General features: G+C 44.1%; 1 protein-coding gene across 4 annotated transcripts in view; it reads left to right on the forward strand.

Moving 5' to 3' along the window:
- Window positions 1-17,257, forward strand: part of NBN (nibrin) — a 46,575-nt gene that overhangs the window by 17,035 nt on the left and 12,283 nt on the right. For all 4 annotated transcript variants that reach the window (XM_070392779.1, XM_070392780.1, XM_070392778.1 and 1 more), the window contains 5 exons: window positions 1,304-1,401; window positions 3,902-4,025; window positions 4,660-4,935; window positions 6,299-6,740; window positions 16,675-16,746. In XM_070392779.1, coding sequence (XP_070248880.1) covers window positions 1,304-1,401; window positions 3,902-4,025; window positions 4,660-4,935; window positions 6,299-6,740; window positions 16,675-16,746 — 1,012 coding nt within the window. The remainder of the gene's footprint in view (window positions 1-1,303; window positions 1,402-3,901; window positions 4,026-4,659; window positions 4,936-6,298; window positions 6,741-16,674; window positions 16,747-17,257) is intronic.

Below are 17,257 nucleotides of genomic sequence, written 5' to 3' on the forward strand. Positions count from 1 at the left end.
TAATCCTCATGTCTCTGATACCTTCCTCTCCCTGTCTCTCTCTGTGTACCTTCTGGGGCCTCCAAGCGTGTTGTACAGGAGGGCTGCTGCATATCTCACCATTGGCTTGAATGGAAGCTGCCACTGTTTCCCTCCTAGGATGATATAATGTCTGTATAGCACTGTTATTATATGTGCGTTAAAAATGTTTTTATTTTATATAGTCAATTGTTATAACTAATTTTTATAGTATATTTATAGTTTCAAAAACAGTAGGGTAATAAAATGTTAATTTTGGATTGCCACTTGTATACAATACTTTATAAAACCTTTTTTTTAGTATATACTATTAGAATACTATTATAATCGCACTTACAGTAAAACTCTAAGTTAATCCAGTCAGTACATTTAAAAAAACAAATGTTAAAGCATCAAAAAAAGACCTTTTAAACTGCTGCAGCCACTTAAAATATCTTGCAATGAGTATTAAAAGTTTTGTAGTTCTTAAAATTTGAGGTACAGTTTCTATAACATTATATTAAATCGTTTTTGTTTTATAAACTCAGTATTATCCACATTACAGAATAACAGAAGATAGGTTCACCCTAAGATTCCTTTAATAAGATTCTTTAACACATGTAAATTTGATAAAATGATTTGATTTACTGAACTTTAAATCATAGCACACATCAGCCTATCCATAGTTCTTTGTACTTCTCTCCTTCCTTCCCATTCTCCTTACTGCTTTCTCTCTTTTCTGTTTTCTCTTAGGATTTCAGTAATCATAGGTTTGCTTATAAAAATCTTTTTTATTGCTTCATCTTTATTACTGTTTTCTTCTTATTCTGAAAGTTATAGAATTTAGAACTGAAGGATCTGTATTCTTTACTCTAGACCAGTGGTCGGCAAACTGCGGCTCGCGAGCCACATGCGGCTCTTTGGCCCCTTGAGTGTGGCTCTTCCACAAAATACCACGTGCGGGCGCGCACGTACAGTGCGATTGAAACTTCGTGGCCCATGCGCAGAAGTCGGTATTTTGTGGAAGAGTCACATTCAAGGGGCCAAAGAGCCGCATGTGGCTCGCGAGCCGCAGTTTGCTGACCACTGCTCTAGACCTTTACAATTGAAATACCTGAGTTGATAAACGTGGTGGACTTGCCCGGTGTAGCCAGCTCAGTGAGGAAGCCAGCCTCTTGTATGAAGTTCTCTCCATACAGTACATTGCTGGACCTCTTGGGGGAGGGGAGAGTTTCAGTTTGACATCATCTTAATAAATTTGTTAGTCGGAATATATTATCATACTTAAATCATTTTATTCTAATAGGCAGGGTCTTAGACCTATTCCTGAAGCAGAAATTGGATTGGCAGTAATCTTCATGACGACAGAGAATTACTGTGACCCTCAGGGCCAGCCCAGTCCAGGTAATTCAAGCATCGTTTTTATCGACTCTTCAGCAAGTTTGTTTATTATGCAATTGATGGTAGGCTGTATGCACATTCCTAGGTACTTACCCGGAGTGACCATTTCCAATGTCTTTTAAAACTCACCTTCTCCATTTAGTCATTTATCCATTTAAAAAATATATATGTCAGCTGCATACTGAGCACTATTATAAGTGCTGAAGATACAGGATGAATAAAGTGAACAAGTTCCCTGTTATTGTGACTTTATATTCTGAAGGTCAGGATTCAGGCTCTTCTGATAAGTCCTGTGAGGACCAAGCACAAGGAGAAGCTGACCCCGGGGAGTGGCAGTGCCTGGAAGGGCTGTGGGTGGCGGTCAGGGTCTCGCTGAGGATGCAGCACTGGGGTGCCAGGTGTCTGTGTGGTGAGAGGCGGCCACACGGGCAGATCTGGGGGCAGAGTGCCAGGGAAGAGGACCTGAGCACCATCGCTCTGTGCGGAGTATGGATTTCGGGGTCCAGAGTGGGTGGGGATCCGAGGGGTAGCCCTGTGGAGGCAGGTGGGAGCCGGGCCAGGGGCTGTGTGGCAGCTGGAGAGGCGGAAGACCAGTCAGGGTACATTGTGGGGACAGCCTGTAGTTCTTGGCGTGAGTCCCTGGTGGCTCATGCCATTTCTGGGGCGAAGGGGGCATGCGTAGCTCAGTGCTGACTGTCCAAGGCAGCAGCCCTGCCCCATTGTGAGTTACCACACAGTCCCTACTTTTCTTGAAAATAAACTATTGCCTTTACGATGATACATACATTCTTTTCTGCTTGCTTTGGACCCTCCATGTGTTTGTGTGTATTCCCCGAGGAGCTCTCTTTTCTTTGTAATTAGAAGCATTACTTCTTGTATGTACTTATAGTATGACTGTCAGTTTCAGAAGACAGCCATTTGGGGGCAGGGGGCAGGGAGAATGCATGTCTTCTTCCCTCTCCTTTCTCTCCTCCTTCTATAGTCACTCATTTACTTACTCAAAATGTTTATTGAACAGGTGCTAACTACCTCTAATTGTAAACATGTGGAGTAAAGCTGCAAACAGACCCCTGCCCTTCTTGTGTCTTTGCAAGGAGCACATTGTAAATAACCTTATTGTTGACAAACATGTTACTCTGGACATTCGGTTCCATCTATAAATGTTTCTTTTAGTGATTATATAAGCATCCGTAATTATTCTTTTTTGCAAACTTCTGTGCAAGGAAAATGAGTTTTGGGGACGGGGGTGTTGGAGGAAGTGCCTGTGAGCTTCCGCAGTGGCCACGTGGAGAGGGGCAGAGTGTTCGCATGCGGGACTGGGAGTCAGGGTGATGCTATCAGATACGGGGTCGCGAGGAGCTGGCAGTGGTCATCTAGCTTACAACTTAGTAAATGCCACTGAAGAGCTTTTTCAGTTAGCACTTCCATCCCATCACCTATTTCTATTCACTGCGTCCCACACTGCTCAGGGCTGGAGGCAGAGGAGCCAGCAGACCCTCCCTGCCTCAGGTCTAACGGGAAAGCGCAGGCGAGCATGCAGGGCGTGGAGGCAGCAGACACGTCCGCCTGCAGGACAGTGCTGGCTGTGCTCCGTGCGCTTCCTCAGTGCTGTCCATGTGTCAGTTCCTTTTGCCCTCAAAATGGCTCTTGAGGAAAGAATGATAATTCCCCATTTCATAGATGAGGAACGTCTGGCACAGGGTCACTGCTGCAGGTCCCACAGCTGGGGCAAGTGTGTAACAGTTAACAGAGACGCTGGGCGGAGGGCCCACCCCAGTGCGGGAGTTCCGGAGTCAGGTGAGCAGCCCGAGAGTTACCCTGCTGTCCTAGCAACTAAGATGATGGTCATCGTGGTAGTCAAAAAAAATGTCTAAAACTGTGTTCTTTTCAAATAGTATATATCTTCTAAAAATAAAACTTACGTGGACTTTGATTTGTGTAGATAGTAGGGTGGATACACTTTCTGTGAGGAAGAAATGTAATTTTTTGTCTGTTGACTTAAAGCATTATTTGAATTAGAATTTAAGTTGGCCCTAACCGGTTTGGCTCAGTGGATAGAGCATCGGCCTGCAGACTGAGGGGTCCCGGGTTCGATTCCGGTTAAGGGCATGTACCTGGGTTGCAGACACATCCCCAGTAGGGGGTGTGCAGGAGGCAGCTGATCGATGTTTCTCTCTCATCGATGTTTCTAACTCTCTATCCCTCTCCCTTCCTCTCTGTAAAAAATCTATAAAATATATTTTAAAAAAGAATGTAAGTTGATTATTTTTATTTAGGTTGATAATTTATCATGAAGGATGTGATATAGCACTAAGATGATTTAGTGTAGACAAGCTCCTCACAGATGCCGGCAGGCTGTTGATGGGCCGTTTCGTCAAGTATCTGTTGTCTCCACTGACTGGAGACAGTGTGCTGTCCTACCTGCTCACTTCCCTCAGCACGACCAGGGGAACGTGGTGAGCGGCCAGCGGCTGTGTTCCTTCTTTCACGTGTGTGATTACAGGATCCAGGACAGCGACCCCAGGGCCGAGCCAAGGCTTGTCCCTCAAAGAGGAGGTCATGCCCAGTGCCCCCGGGAACACTGTGACCTGCGTGGCCGACACAGCCTCAGAGCAAGCAGATACATGGTAATGCTTCCCTGTCTCATCTGAGTAATAAACACACTTTCATTCTAAATAATCCATAGGAGCTGTTCATACTGAAAGACACCACGTTTCAGTACTCAGACCAGATGCAACTTTTTAAAGAGAAACTGTGTTTCGAAAATCATTTGAATGACAGCTTACTTGTTTGTCTGTGAAATAACAACAAAGGCCATATATATTCATTCAGCCATGCAGTGTGTGTGTGTGTGATATGTATATATTTTTCTGGCATCGAGAGCTGAGTTCTGTTGTAGAGACTCCACCACATCAGTTCATGTCAAGTGCTCTGAATGCCCTATTATGATACCAGAATAATAGGAGATTTGTCTTTTTGTGGTTTTCCATTTTTTATTATTTTTTTGCATGGAAGTAATTTAAAAATTTTAAACCAAGCAAAAATTACACAGGCTTCTCCCCACATTTAGTTCATAGGAGGACACGGGTGGGTGTGCGCTGCAGGGTGAGAGAGGGGCTGGCCGTCCTGGGGCGTCGATGGCACAGGAGAGTAGAGCAGGCTGACAGCGGCTGGGTGTGAAGCTAGTGCTACTTGAAGGCCTTTGTTTCTGGTGAACAAGGCTGTAAGTTGATTGCCTGGCATGCTTTTCTTTTGCTACAGCATGGATCTGAGTGAAAGGCCAAAAGAAATCAAAGTCTCCAGAATGGAACAGAAACTCAGAATGCCTTCACCAGAGACATTCCCTGTGAAGGAACCCCCCAAAAGGAGCTCTGAGCGCACTTCTGTAGGACCAAATGCTCCCGTCAGGGCGGAGACGCCCAGCTATCGGCTCTCCCCAGTGAAGCTGTCCGGTGTCAACAGAGGTGGAGGTGGGGCTTCCCAGCAGCTGCAGACCGACTCCATCCGAAACCACTTCCAGCCTGACCCCAGGAAGAGGTCCGCTCCCCTCACCCTGTCTGAGAAACTGCTGTGGGTGCGGAGTGGGCTCCCGTCTGTGCAAGCTCGGCCTGGACTGCCCCCTCCCTGTGCTCTGGACGACTCACCTCGCCTCTTCCTTCTGCTCCCAGCCATCTCTGCCCTTGGCTGCGCTTGCCCTCCAGCCTGCGGTCCCTGCTGACTCCCTCCCAGCAGTGCTCTCTGCTTCTACCGCCTTGCGTGTCTTCTAGGTCCTCCGTATTCAAGAGCCCCATCCCTTCCTTCAGTCTTGCCTCTACGTGGTTCTTCCTCTTGCTGCGAAGAAACTTCTCAGAAAAAGAGATGGTATCCCTGCTCCCGTTTCTGTCTGAGGCACAGTTCATCCTGATGTGATGTCCTTCAAAGTGGCCATGGACGCATCGCAGTCATGGCTGTTGCTGGCACGCAGCCGCTGAGCCCTCTGCTCACGCCTTTCTCGCTTGTGGCCGCGGTCTGTCCGGCTCTTTCCCTCTCTCACTGGCAGCCTTTGCCTCCTCTTTGAGGCGTTTTTCTTCCTTTCACTGCTTTTTATCCTCTGTGTGATCTACCTGCAGGTTCCATGATGCTGTTACAGATGCTCAGTGCATTTGGCCCTACCCCTCCTTTAAGCTTCACTTTTCCACAGGCATTTCCTGCTGTTTTCCCAAACGATAGTCCTGAAAACTCTCTCCCCTGTGACTGAAGGTGTCCTTTTTTGGTAGTTCAAACTTTGTCAAAATCTTTGACGCTTTCTTCTCTGCCCCCCTCCCCCAAACCAGTCCTTTGGTTCTTATTTTCAGTCTTATAAACTCCTCCTTCCCATCTGGGTGTGTTGCTAGCTCTCCGGCTCAAACTCTGTTATTACAGAAACCGCTTGGTCCAGCATGCGGAGGTGAGATTAGAGTGACTGAAAGGTCACCTGACTGTTCAGTCCAAGGGGAGCCCAGCCCACTCCTGGAGCGCAGGGACTGAGCTCTGAGCGCCTGGGCACAATGGGCGCACACAGTGTTCGGGGCTCGTGGACGCATCGCAGCGTTGTCTAGGAAACCGCAGTCACGTGCTCACGTGGCACTTGTCGGGGTGTCTGTAAAAGTTCTAGATTAGCTCGGCGACGCCTCTCATTAGCCCGGCAGGCTCTGTTCCCGCAGGAGCACAGGGTGGGTCAGTCCTCTCAGAGCCCTAGAGTATTTATGGGTTATGTACTGTTTTCTGATGTCTCTTCTTATTGCCAGTGATGTTGTTACTTAATAAAACCCAAAATATTGTGGATTAAATGTGAGAGGGGTGAAAATGGCCAGACTATTAAATTACTTAGCTGTGCTCATTGTCTGTTTTTATTTTTTTCTCTTCTTTTTTTAAATCTAAGGGAAAGGGATGAAGAAAATCAAGAAATGTCTTCATTTAAGTCAGCAAGAATGGAAATGTCTTGTTCTCTCCTGGAACAAACACAGCCTGCCTCCCCCTCGCTGTGGGCAAGCGGCGGGCAGCCTGCTCCCCAGGGGGGTGCCGCGGGGCAGGAGCCAGGCGGCCTCTTCACAGACACAGAGTCCAAGGCCACTTCGAAAACTCCTGCCAGTAAATCTCTTTCTACAGAAAAACTAAGGTCAGAAAAAAGGAAAATTGATGATTTAGCCATAGAAAATGAAGTACTGGAAGAGTTACTCCGGGACACAAAGCGGGAGTTGGACATGGAGGTGAAGGTGCTGGAACAAGAGGGAGCCGTCCGAAGGAGAAAGGTGCCAAGGCTGGACGTAGAAACAAACGGCTCTTTTCACGATGGGACAGCGCCAGAGAGTGACGACATATCTGTAAGTAACACTTTTTAATGAAAAATACTGCAAATGGAAACTTAGAGTGTTAAAAAGTGTTCGTTTTCGATACTTGTATTGACAGTATGAGCATCCGTTATGTTTCCTTGAAAAAAATTACTGTCTTCAGCACCTGTATTAAGTATAAGAATTTGTGGTTGTAAGGTAGATGTTAAAAATACAGTGACTCTGCTGGTATATAATAAATGACAGCAAATAAAACTGTTATTCATAATTGTTTAATAGATTTCTAGGAAGTACTTTTATATCAGACATTTGGCCATGAATATAAGTATAGGAGATGCCTTAATAGAGGACATGAAGACAGGAAGATAAAGAAAGTTAGTGAAACAGAGTATCTACTAAATACATTTTTTCTTTTACTTTTATTTAATTATTTATTTATTTTTTTAATTTATCTTTATTGTTGAAAATATTACAGATGTCTCTTTTTTTCCCCAATTGACCCCCTCCACCCTGCGCCCACCCCTCCCACACCCTCACCACACTATTGTCTGTGTCCATGGGCTATGCATCTATAATAATAATCTATAATAATAAAAGCGTAATATGCTAATTAGACCGGATGTCCTTCCAGATGACCTTCTGGACAAAGCCACGGTGGCGGGGGGCCAAGCCCTTTGCACAAATTTCTTGCATCAGGCCTCTAGTATATGCATAAATTCCCCAGTTAATCTCTCCCACCCCCACCCCCACCCCTGCCTTTCTTCTGAGATTTGTCTGTCTGTCCCATGCTTCTATGTCTCTAGGTCTATTTTGTTCATCAATTTATTTTGTTCATTACATTCCACATGAGTGAGATCATGTGATACTTATTTTTCTCTGACTCACTTATTTCACTCAGCATAATATTCTCCAGGTCCATTCATGCTGTCTCAGAGGGTAAGAGATCTTTTTTTTTTTTTTTTACTGCTGCGTAGTATTCCATGGTGCAAATGTACCACAGCTTTTTATCCAGTTGTCTACTGATGGGCACTTGGGCTGTTTCCAGACATTAGCTATTATAAATCGGGCTACTTAATATATTCTATCTGTTTGGTGTTTGGGGTCTCTTAGGATATAGTCCTAGAAGTGGGATCATTGGGTCAAAAGGGAATTCCATTTTTAATTTTTTGAGGAAACTCCATACTGTTTTCCATAGTGGCTGCACCAGTCTGCATTCCCACCAGCAGTGCATTAGGGCTCCCTTTTCTCCACATCCTCACCAGCACTTGTCATTTGTTGATTTGTTGATGATAGCTATTCTTACAGGTGTGAGGTGATACCTTATTGTCATTTTAATTTGCATCTCTCTGATGATCAGTGACTTTGAGCATGTTTTCATATGTCCCTTGGCTGTCTGTATGTCCACTTTGGAGAAGTGTCTCTTTAGGTCCTTTGTACATTTTTTAATTGGATTGTTTGTCTTCCTTTTGTTAAGTTGTATGAGTTCCTTATATATTTTGGATATTAACCCTTTATCAGGTGTATCATTGTCGGATATGTTCTCCCATACAGTGGGCTCCTTTTTCATTTTGCTGATGGTTTCTTTTTCTGTGCAGAAACTTTTTATTTTGATGTAGTCCCATTTGATGATTTTCTCCTTAGTTTCCTTTGCCCTAGGAGATGTATTTGCAAACATTGCTACACGAGATGTCTGAGATTTGACTGCCTATAGTTTCTCCTAAGATTTTTATGGTTCCCCGACTTACATTTAAGTCTTTTATCGATTTTGAGTTTATTTTTGTGTATGGTATAAGTTGGTGGTCTAGTTTCATTTTGTTTGCATTATCTGTCCAATTTCCCCAACACCATTTATTGAAGAGACTATCTACACTCCATTGTTGCTCTTGCCTCCTCTGTCAAATATTAATTGAGGGTTATTGGTTGGGTCGATTTCTGGAGTCTCTGTTCTGTTCCATTGATCTATATACCTGTTCTTGTGCCAGTAACAGGCTGTGTTGAGTACAGTAGCTTTGTAGTATAACTTGAAATCTGGTATTGTGATTCCTCCAATTTTGTTCTTTTTCAAGATTGCTGTGGCTATTCAGGTTTTTTGTTGTTGTTGTTCCATATACATTTTTGGAGTGTTCTAGATCTGTGAAGTATGCTGTTGGTATTTAATGGGATTGCATTGAATCTGTTGATTGCTTGGTATTATGGACATTTTAATGATGTTGATCCTACCAATCTACATCCAGCTTCTCCAGCTTGTTAAAATATAGTTGTTCATAGTATTTTTTTAATTAAATCTTTATTGTTCAGATTATTACAGTTGTTCCTCTTTTTTCCCCCCATAGCTCCCCTCCACCCAGTTCCCACCCCACCTTCTGCCCTTACCCCTGCCACTGTCCTCATCCATAGGTGTATGATTTTTGTCCAGTCTCTTCCCGCACCCCCACACCACTTCCCCGCTGAGAATTGTCAGTCCACTCTTTTTCTATGTCCCTGATTCTATTATATTCACCAGTTAATTCTGTTCATCAAATTATTTATCTTCTTAAAGGATACCTTTCAGCATTTCATATAATACTGGTTTGGTGGTGATGAACTCCTTTAGCTTTTTCTTATCTGTGAAGCTCTTTATCTGACCTTCAATTCTGAATGATAGCTTTGCTGGATAAAGTAATCTTGGTTGTAGGTTCTTGGTATTCATCACTTTGAATATTTCTTGCCACTCCCTTCTGGCCTGCATAGTTTCTGTTGAGAAATCAGCTGACAGTCGTATGGGTACTCCCTTGAAGGTAACTAACTGTTTTTCTCTTGCTGCTTTTAATATTCTCTCTTTGTCTTTTGCTCTTGGCATTTTAATTATGATGTGTCTTGGTGTGGTCCTCTTTAGATTCCTTTTGTTTGGGGTTCTCTGCGCATCCTGGACTTGGGAGTCTATTTCTTTCACCAGGTAGGGGAAGTTTTCTGTCATTATTTCTTCAACTAGGTTTTCAATATCTTGCTCTCTCTCTTCTTCTGGCACCCCTATAATTCGGATGTTGGTATGCTTGAAGCTGTCCCAGAGGCTCCTTACACTATCTTCATATTTTTGGATTCTTTTTTCTTTTTGTTTTTCCGGTTGGGCTTGTTTTGCTTCTTTGTATTTCAAATCTTTGACTTGATTCTTGGGATCCTCTAGTCTGCTGTTGGGTCTCTGTATAATATTTTTTATTTCAGTCAGTGTATGCTTAATTTCTAGTTGGTCCTTTTTCATATCCTCGAGGGTCTCACTAAATTTATCGGCGGTTTCTAGAAAATTCTTGAAAAACCTTATAACCGTGGTTTTGAACTCTATATCCAATAGTTTGCTTTCCTCCATTTCTGTCATTTGTGACCTGTTTCTTTGTCTCTGCATTTTTTATGCTTCCCCGTGTTGGTAGAGTGGCTTTGTATGCTAGGTGTCCTATAGAGCCCAGTGGCTCAGCCTCCCCAGTTACCTGAGGTGGACACTCTTGGTACACCCCTTTGTGGGCTTTGTGCACAGTCTTGTTGTAGTTAAGCCTTGACTGTTGTGGGTATCACTGGGAGGAATTGACCTCCAGGCCAATTGGCTGTGAGAATCAGCTGTGGTTATGGTGGGAGAACTTCTGTGCTGGAGACACCCTTCTGGGGCAAGACTTGCTTCAGTGGGGCTTTGGTGCTCACTGAGTCTGCCCCCTGAGTGTGTCCCTTATGGATCTGAGGAGTTGTAATCTGGATGGTCCCACTCTGACCACTGGGTACACTGGCTCTTGGATCTTTAAGGAGGTGCTAATCTAGCCTCTGCTGAGGCTACCCAGCAGGAACTATGGAGAGATCAGCAGATTCCTTTTCTTTGTTTTGAGTTTGGAGGTGCCTAGATGAGGTCCAGCTGTGAAGCAATGCAAGCTGCTGTGGGGCTTTGGGCCTTCTTTTGGATGTTCTGGGTCTCTCTGACCCAGCTGCAGTTTGTTAGGTAATTTTAGATTGCAAAGTGCCAGGGCATTCATATGCAAAAGCCTCTGCGCACAGCTTGGGTGGGGCGGGGTCTCAGGGAATCAACAGGGCGGAGCAAACAGCTATGGCTGATCCTCAGTCCTGCCCTAAGAGGACCCGGGCCTCACTGTTCTGCGCTAATCGCTGCAAGCACCTCTGAGAGAAAGCAGCCCTCGAGTTCTGCCGATGCCAGACAGTCCGTTTCTCCCTGTGTGAGTCTGGGTCCCCAGAGACTCACCCGGAACTGGCATTCAGAGCAGTCGGGAGCTTGAGTCTCCCTCCTGATTGAAAAAGACAACCGTGTCCTCAGTTGTCAGCCCTTTCCGCATGCACCTCCGTACCTCTGCACTTTACTTCCGCACCTCCTCTGAGTCTCAGTGTGCTTTTCTCTTTCCTTCTAGTTGTAGAATTTCCACTCGGCCAGCCTTCCTATGGTTCTGGATGATGTCCGTTTTGTCTTTTAGTTGTTTTTTTGAAGTGGTTGTGCGAGGCAGCTATTTCCGGTATTTACCTATGCCACCATCTTGGTTTTCTGTCTGTTCATAGTATTTTTTACGATCCTTTGTATTTCTGTGGGGACAGTGGTTACCTCTCGCCTTCGTTTCTGATTTTGTTTATTTGGGTCCTCTCTCTTTGTTCCTTTATGAGTCTGGCTAATGGTTCATCAGTATTATTTATCTTTTCAAAGAATCAGCGCTTGGTTTCATTGATCTTTTGTATTGTTATTTTGTTTATTTATTTAGTCTCTATGTCATTTATTTCCACTCTGATTATTTCCAGGTCTATATTCCCTACTTTAGTTTTATTTCTACTCTGGCCCTGGGAGGAGGTGCATAAAGGTCTGCCTATTTGGTTGCCATTTTCTCAACTCTAAATACATATTTAGGATAAAACATGTATAACATCACTAGGAATTTTTTTTTCATTTTGATATTTAACGTCCTATCCTATTTTCATGCATGTTGATAATTGTCTTGCCTACTTTGGTCTAAGAAAAGTCTTCATATTCCTCCCTATTTTATGCATTAGTAAGTAGACAGTTAGCTCATTAGGTGAGATCACAGACCTCATGAAATCAAAATTTAATATTCTCCTCCCCCACCGAGGTCTGTTAGCTCCGGTCTCATTCATGGCCATGTGTGGTCATCCCCTCCTATAAATGGCTACAGGGTGAGGACACGACTTAGAAAAAGGATAAGGCATAAGAGATTGGGAGGTACAGTGGTTGTTGAGAACCTGGTGTGTATCCAGCACTATATAAATGAATGACTACTATTGAAAGAAAAAAGTATACGTCTTATTTAACCTATATATTGGCATCTTCTCGTGAGGGAAAGAACCCTTATTATGTACTTCTTAGGAGTAAACTGCAGATGCCCTGTGCAGAGTAGACTGCAGCTACAAAAAGCACCTGGTGAGCTTTTTATTTTTATTTTTAAAATATATTTTTATTGATTTCAGACAGGAAGGGAAAGGGAGAGAGAGATGGAAACACCAATGATGAGGGAGAATCACTGATTGGCTGTCTCCTACATGCCCCCCGCTGGGGATCAAGCCCACAACCCAGTCATATGCCCTTGATCAGAATCGAGCCCGGGATCCTTCAGTCTGTAGGCTGAGGCTCTGTCCACTGAGCCAAATCGGCCAGGGCCTGTGAGCTTTTTAACTGTGGCTCCCAGACCAGAGCCTCAGCGGCCCTGATGCAGGATGGCCAGTTTATCCCAGAAAAAGTCCCCTCACTGTATGAGGTAGGATTCCTCTGTGGTCTTTAAAGATTCTAAAATAGTGGCTTAAGTAAGACGTGGTTGTTCTTTTTTGTGCCGCGCCAGCACAGCCAAGGGTGACCCTGAGTGTGGGCGGTGAAGGATTGAGAAAAGACAGACAAGAGAATGAAAGCTGGGTCTCAGTGGGACGCTGCTTCTCTGATGGAGAGACAGCGCCACAGACTACAAGCTGTGTCTTTATTTTATAGCCAGATTCCACGAGGCAAAGTAAGGGTGTGGTCAAGATGTTGACAACATTCTCCTGGGTTTCGATCCTACTCAATTACATGCACCTAAACTCTATCAAGTCCACATCACTCAAACACATGGGGCCACGTGTTCAGACCCTGAGTTCAAGCTTACAACCATAGCTGTTGGCTATAATTGTGCTGGGAGGGCTTTGCCCTCCAAGCTGGGACTTGCACGTGGCCACGAGAGGACTGTGCCCTCTCATTAGTCCGAGGCTTGAACCTGTCCAAACACTGTAGCCGCTCTCCACACTTTTCCTATAAAAGAAGCCCGGAGAAGGTAAGCAAAGCTGCTAGGCAGTTCCCAGGACTCTGCTTTCCTGCTCTGTGGGGTGGCCCCTGAAGCCCTCACAGCTTCTATCCTCTGCGGTTACAGACCCTCCTGTGGCCAAGAGCTCCTTTCCATGGAGAAAGCACGGGGAGAGATGGCCTGAGGCCTTTCCATTTGAGTTCTCTCACTTCCTAAGGAGCTTCCTCAGAAACCTACTTGAAGCTTGGATTATTGGCTAGGATTTAGTCATGGCCTATACCACTCCCCACCATCCTTCACTCCCAGGCTCCAAGAGAGTCTGGGAGATGCTTTAAACTTGTCACATGGCCGTCCCCAACGAGCTCATCCTTGTGAGGAAGGAGGAGAATGGATGCTGAGATACCCTCTCGCCAGATTGAGAACTTCAGACAGAGGGGTCCCTTATTGTCAAAGATTGAAGATTAGCTGTTACTTTACCAAGGGATTAATTGAACCAAGTGGTCACCGGTGGCGCCGTTGCCACTGCGGTGGAGAGCTAACTCGCTAATGTGGCCGGCGGTGCCATCCAGGGGTGATGTCCCCCTCCACGCAGGCACGTGCCTTCTGCTTGCACTGAATTTCCATCGTCATGTTCGCATGGCCTGTTCCAGAGCTCTGTCCAGGCCTCTAATGTTACGAGTGTTTAGTCTTTAGAAAGTTAGGTCCCAGTTCTGTTACTGTTGCCACACCTTTGGAAAGGCATTTGCTTTAAACCCTTTCCTCCTGTATTTATTTCTAATTTTTTATGATATGTTTTTATTTTCTTTCTCTCCTCTTGTCCAATTACATGTTAATCTTTTTTATTAGCAGCCTTTTTTTTTTAGTTCTCTCCCAGATTGATCCACTGCTCATAGTGGTCGCAGCCATGTCTGGCAGTGGTTGTGGTTTTAGTCAGAGAACTTTGGTCCATCCCGTGTGGCTGCTAATTACTCTTCCTAAATATCTACTTGGACTGTGCGTTCTCCCTGGGCTTCTGTCACCAAGGAAGTGGGCACTGGAGCCCAGGCTGAGAGAGACAGGAAGTGGCATAGACCCCGTGATGGCGGGACCATTAGACAAGGCTTTTGTGCACCTGAAAAGATCTTTCATTTAAATGCCAAGGGTTAGCCCGGCTGGTGTGGCCCAGTGGTTGAGCATCAACACATGAACCAGGAGGTCATGGTTCAATTCCCAGCCAGGGCACATGCCTGGGTTTTGGGCTCAATCCCCAGTAGCGGGTGTGCAGGAGGCAGTTGATCGATGAGTCTCATCATTGATGTTTCCATCTCTCTCCCTCTCCCTTCTTCTCTCTGAAATCTAAAAACATATTTAAATGCCAAAGTTTACATGCTGTCACATTGTCAGGGGATATTATTTAATTTTGCTCTATAATTTTACAACATGATTTTCTTGTCTTTATTTTACTACTTGAGAATTCATGACATTCTGAATAAAAATACAGTACAAAAATATGTGTACAGACTTTTGGAGAGTGAATGGCAATTTGTGGCATACCTTTGGGTATTTTAAAAGTTAAATCACTGTATTCTAGCACTATAATTTTTTAGTGAAAATCTTGTCACAAAAGTATTTTTACTTTCAATGTAAGATAATTTTTAAACCTTGTTTGTTTTGAGAGAAATGCTGATTCACGTGCTGCTGTAAGGAATTGTATGGAGAGAGCTCATACCCCTCTCACCCTGTCTCCCTGAGGGTGATGTCTAGCATGACTACAGTCCATCTGTCTTACTCAGTGTGTGGTCATTTTTAATTCTTTAGTTTTGTCATTTTTAAGAATTTAAAATGTCGGAAAGTACTTGAGGATGCTCATGGATTAAAGGAATTGCACTTAATATTTCTAGCTACAGAAGTAATTATCAGAAAAAGTATTCCTTAATCCTTTCATTTAAAAGCTTTTTGCAGTTTTAAGAAGGCAGAGAATGTGATACTTCTCGTTGACATTGGATTCTTTAGTTATATTTCAGAAAGACAATGTCTAAACTATGTTGAGGGTAGAACTGCCATTTTCCTATTTGGGGATTGAGATGTGGACTCCAGCGTGTGTGGGGTTTTGTGTAAGCTGGAGTAGGAAGCTGCTGGCTAGATCCTCCCACTGGGGGCTTATTCTGATGTAAATGGCCGCTCTGCCCAAGTCTAGGTCTTACTCTCAGTCTCCCAGCCTCCTTAGGATGCAAACAGGACTTGGCACCCACGCTGTGCACACGTCTCCTTCCCCTCTTTCCACCTCCTGTTGTCAATTACTCTCTCCTCCTTCCCTATGGCTCCAGCACCTCCCAAAGCCCAGTGTGAGAGCCGCCTCCCTGGACACCCCAGGTTTACGGCAGCCCTGCCAGGAAGCCTCCTGTGTGGTGCGCCTGATTAGGAAACTGACGGGAGGAGGTGTTCAGTAACTAGGCAAGGCCCCTTAGCCAGGTTTTGACAAATGGGACAAAAACACAGGTCTCGCCGCTGGGATAAGTCCGATGTCTGGGTGGGTTGTAGTTTGATTCTCTGCGATAGGAAATGAAACCTTGTTTGAGAGGATGAGCCAGTTTGAAGGAGCGAGCACCATGGGAAGGTGTGGGGGGAAATGCTCTCCTTGTGCGAAGCTTCCCGGGCGCTGTGTGCAGCGCAGGCGTGCACGTGGTGGGCTGGGAAGGTAAAACTCTAATCTCGCTGTGGGTAAATACATTCACATTCTTTGCCCTTAAGCAAGCATAGAGTACATTTGTTTTTCTGTCCTTTCCAACTTTCTTACTAAAATGTTCCCAAATTTGATTACTGACTATGAGAAATTTCATGTAAAACAGTGTGCCCTCCATTGTCTCAGAGGGACCGCAGTTTCACTGCAGCCTTAGAAGCCATCTGTGTAAGACGCTTTTCTCTAGAACAGGGTCTGGATACATGAATGTGAAGGAGAGTGTGATTATGTACAAGGCAGACTCCAGTTTATTACAGATAAACATTTCGAATAATTAAAGTAACTTTCTTCTGGGATTACGGATGATTTAAAATTTAATTCTAAACATAAATTTAGATAGACTCCCTTAAAAGTGTTTTTATTTTTAACTCAAAGTAATACATAATGTAGAAATATGGAAAATAAAGAAACATAATGACAATTAGTTGACAAACCCTACTGTCTGCAGAAAACTGTAGTTAATATTTTGGTGTTTCCTTTTTTAAAACATATGTTGCAAACTTGGAATCTATTGTTAATCATCTACTGATGATATTTAGCATATTATGCACTTATGACCATTTCTCATATAAATACATAGTTTTGTTAATCCTCATCTGAGGATATTTTTTCCATTGATTTTTAGAGAGAGTGGGAGGGAGGGGGAGAGACAGAGAGAAACATCAGTGGGAGAGAGACACATCAATTGGTTGCCTCCCACGGCGCTCCAACAGTCCTCAGACCGACACTCCAACCACTGAGCAAAACCGGCTGGGGCCCACTTCTCGTATTTTTAAATGTCCCTTACATGTATGGGTTCAATCCCTGAACCTAGATTGCTTCCAGCTCTTTGCTCTTATGACTAACTCATACTGCAGTATATTTTCTACATATATGTAGTTTCCCATAGTTTCTCTAGGAAAGATGCTTGAAAGTCAGATAACTGGTCAGGAGCATGAATATTGCTGAGGTTCTCAGCAAGGTACCCTTTTATAACTTCTTTGAACAATATATATACTTTCATTTTTAGCAAGAAAATGAAATTGGGAAGAAATGTGAGATCAAGAAAGAATCACTGCCATCAACTAAAGAAGAGCCATCTGTGAGGAAACTTTTTATTTACTTTTTCTAAAGATTTGACTTCTATGGGACTATCATCTCGTCATTTTTCTGTCAGTGTATATTTTCAGAATTGATTCTCTTCCTGCATTTTGGTCTCATAATTGTGCCTCCTCTGGAAATGGGTGGATCATGTTGTAACCATCCTACAGCGAACAGTGTGGAGATTCCCTGCCCTCTACCCTATAGATTGTGACCTCGAACGAGTCATTGTCACATCTGTGAACCTCAGGTCTTTCGTTTATAAAATCACGTTAGCACTTTAACAGGGCTGTTGTTTCTATCAAGTAGAGTAATGGATGTGAAAATTTTCTAAACGCTGAAACACACCAGCAAAGTATGAGGCCGTTGCTTTATTCGGCTCCTGATTGCAATCTGTCGCTCTCCGATGAACCTTTGCTTGTTTCCCATTTTCCTTCTCTCCCTGTCTTTATCTTAGTCCTGTTAGCAACTTCCTTGTGAAAATATACGAACCAGTTTAAAAGCTGAGACAT

This window comes from Myotis yumanensis, unplaced genomic scaffold (assembly GCF_028538775.1).
Source record: "Myotis yumanensis isolate MYYU_CA2020_CCGP unplaced genomic scaffold, mMyoYum1.0.hap1 SCAF_15, whole genome shotgun sequence".
In the NCBI taxonomy this organism is placed as follows: Eukaryota; Metazoa; Chordata; class Mammalia; order Chiroptera; family Vespertilionidae; genus Myotis; species Myotis yumanensis.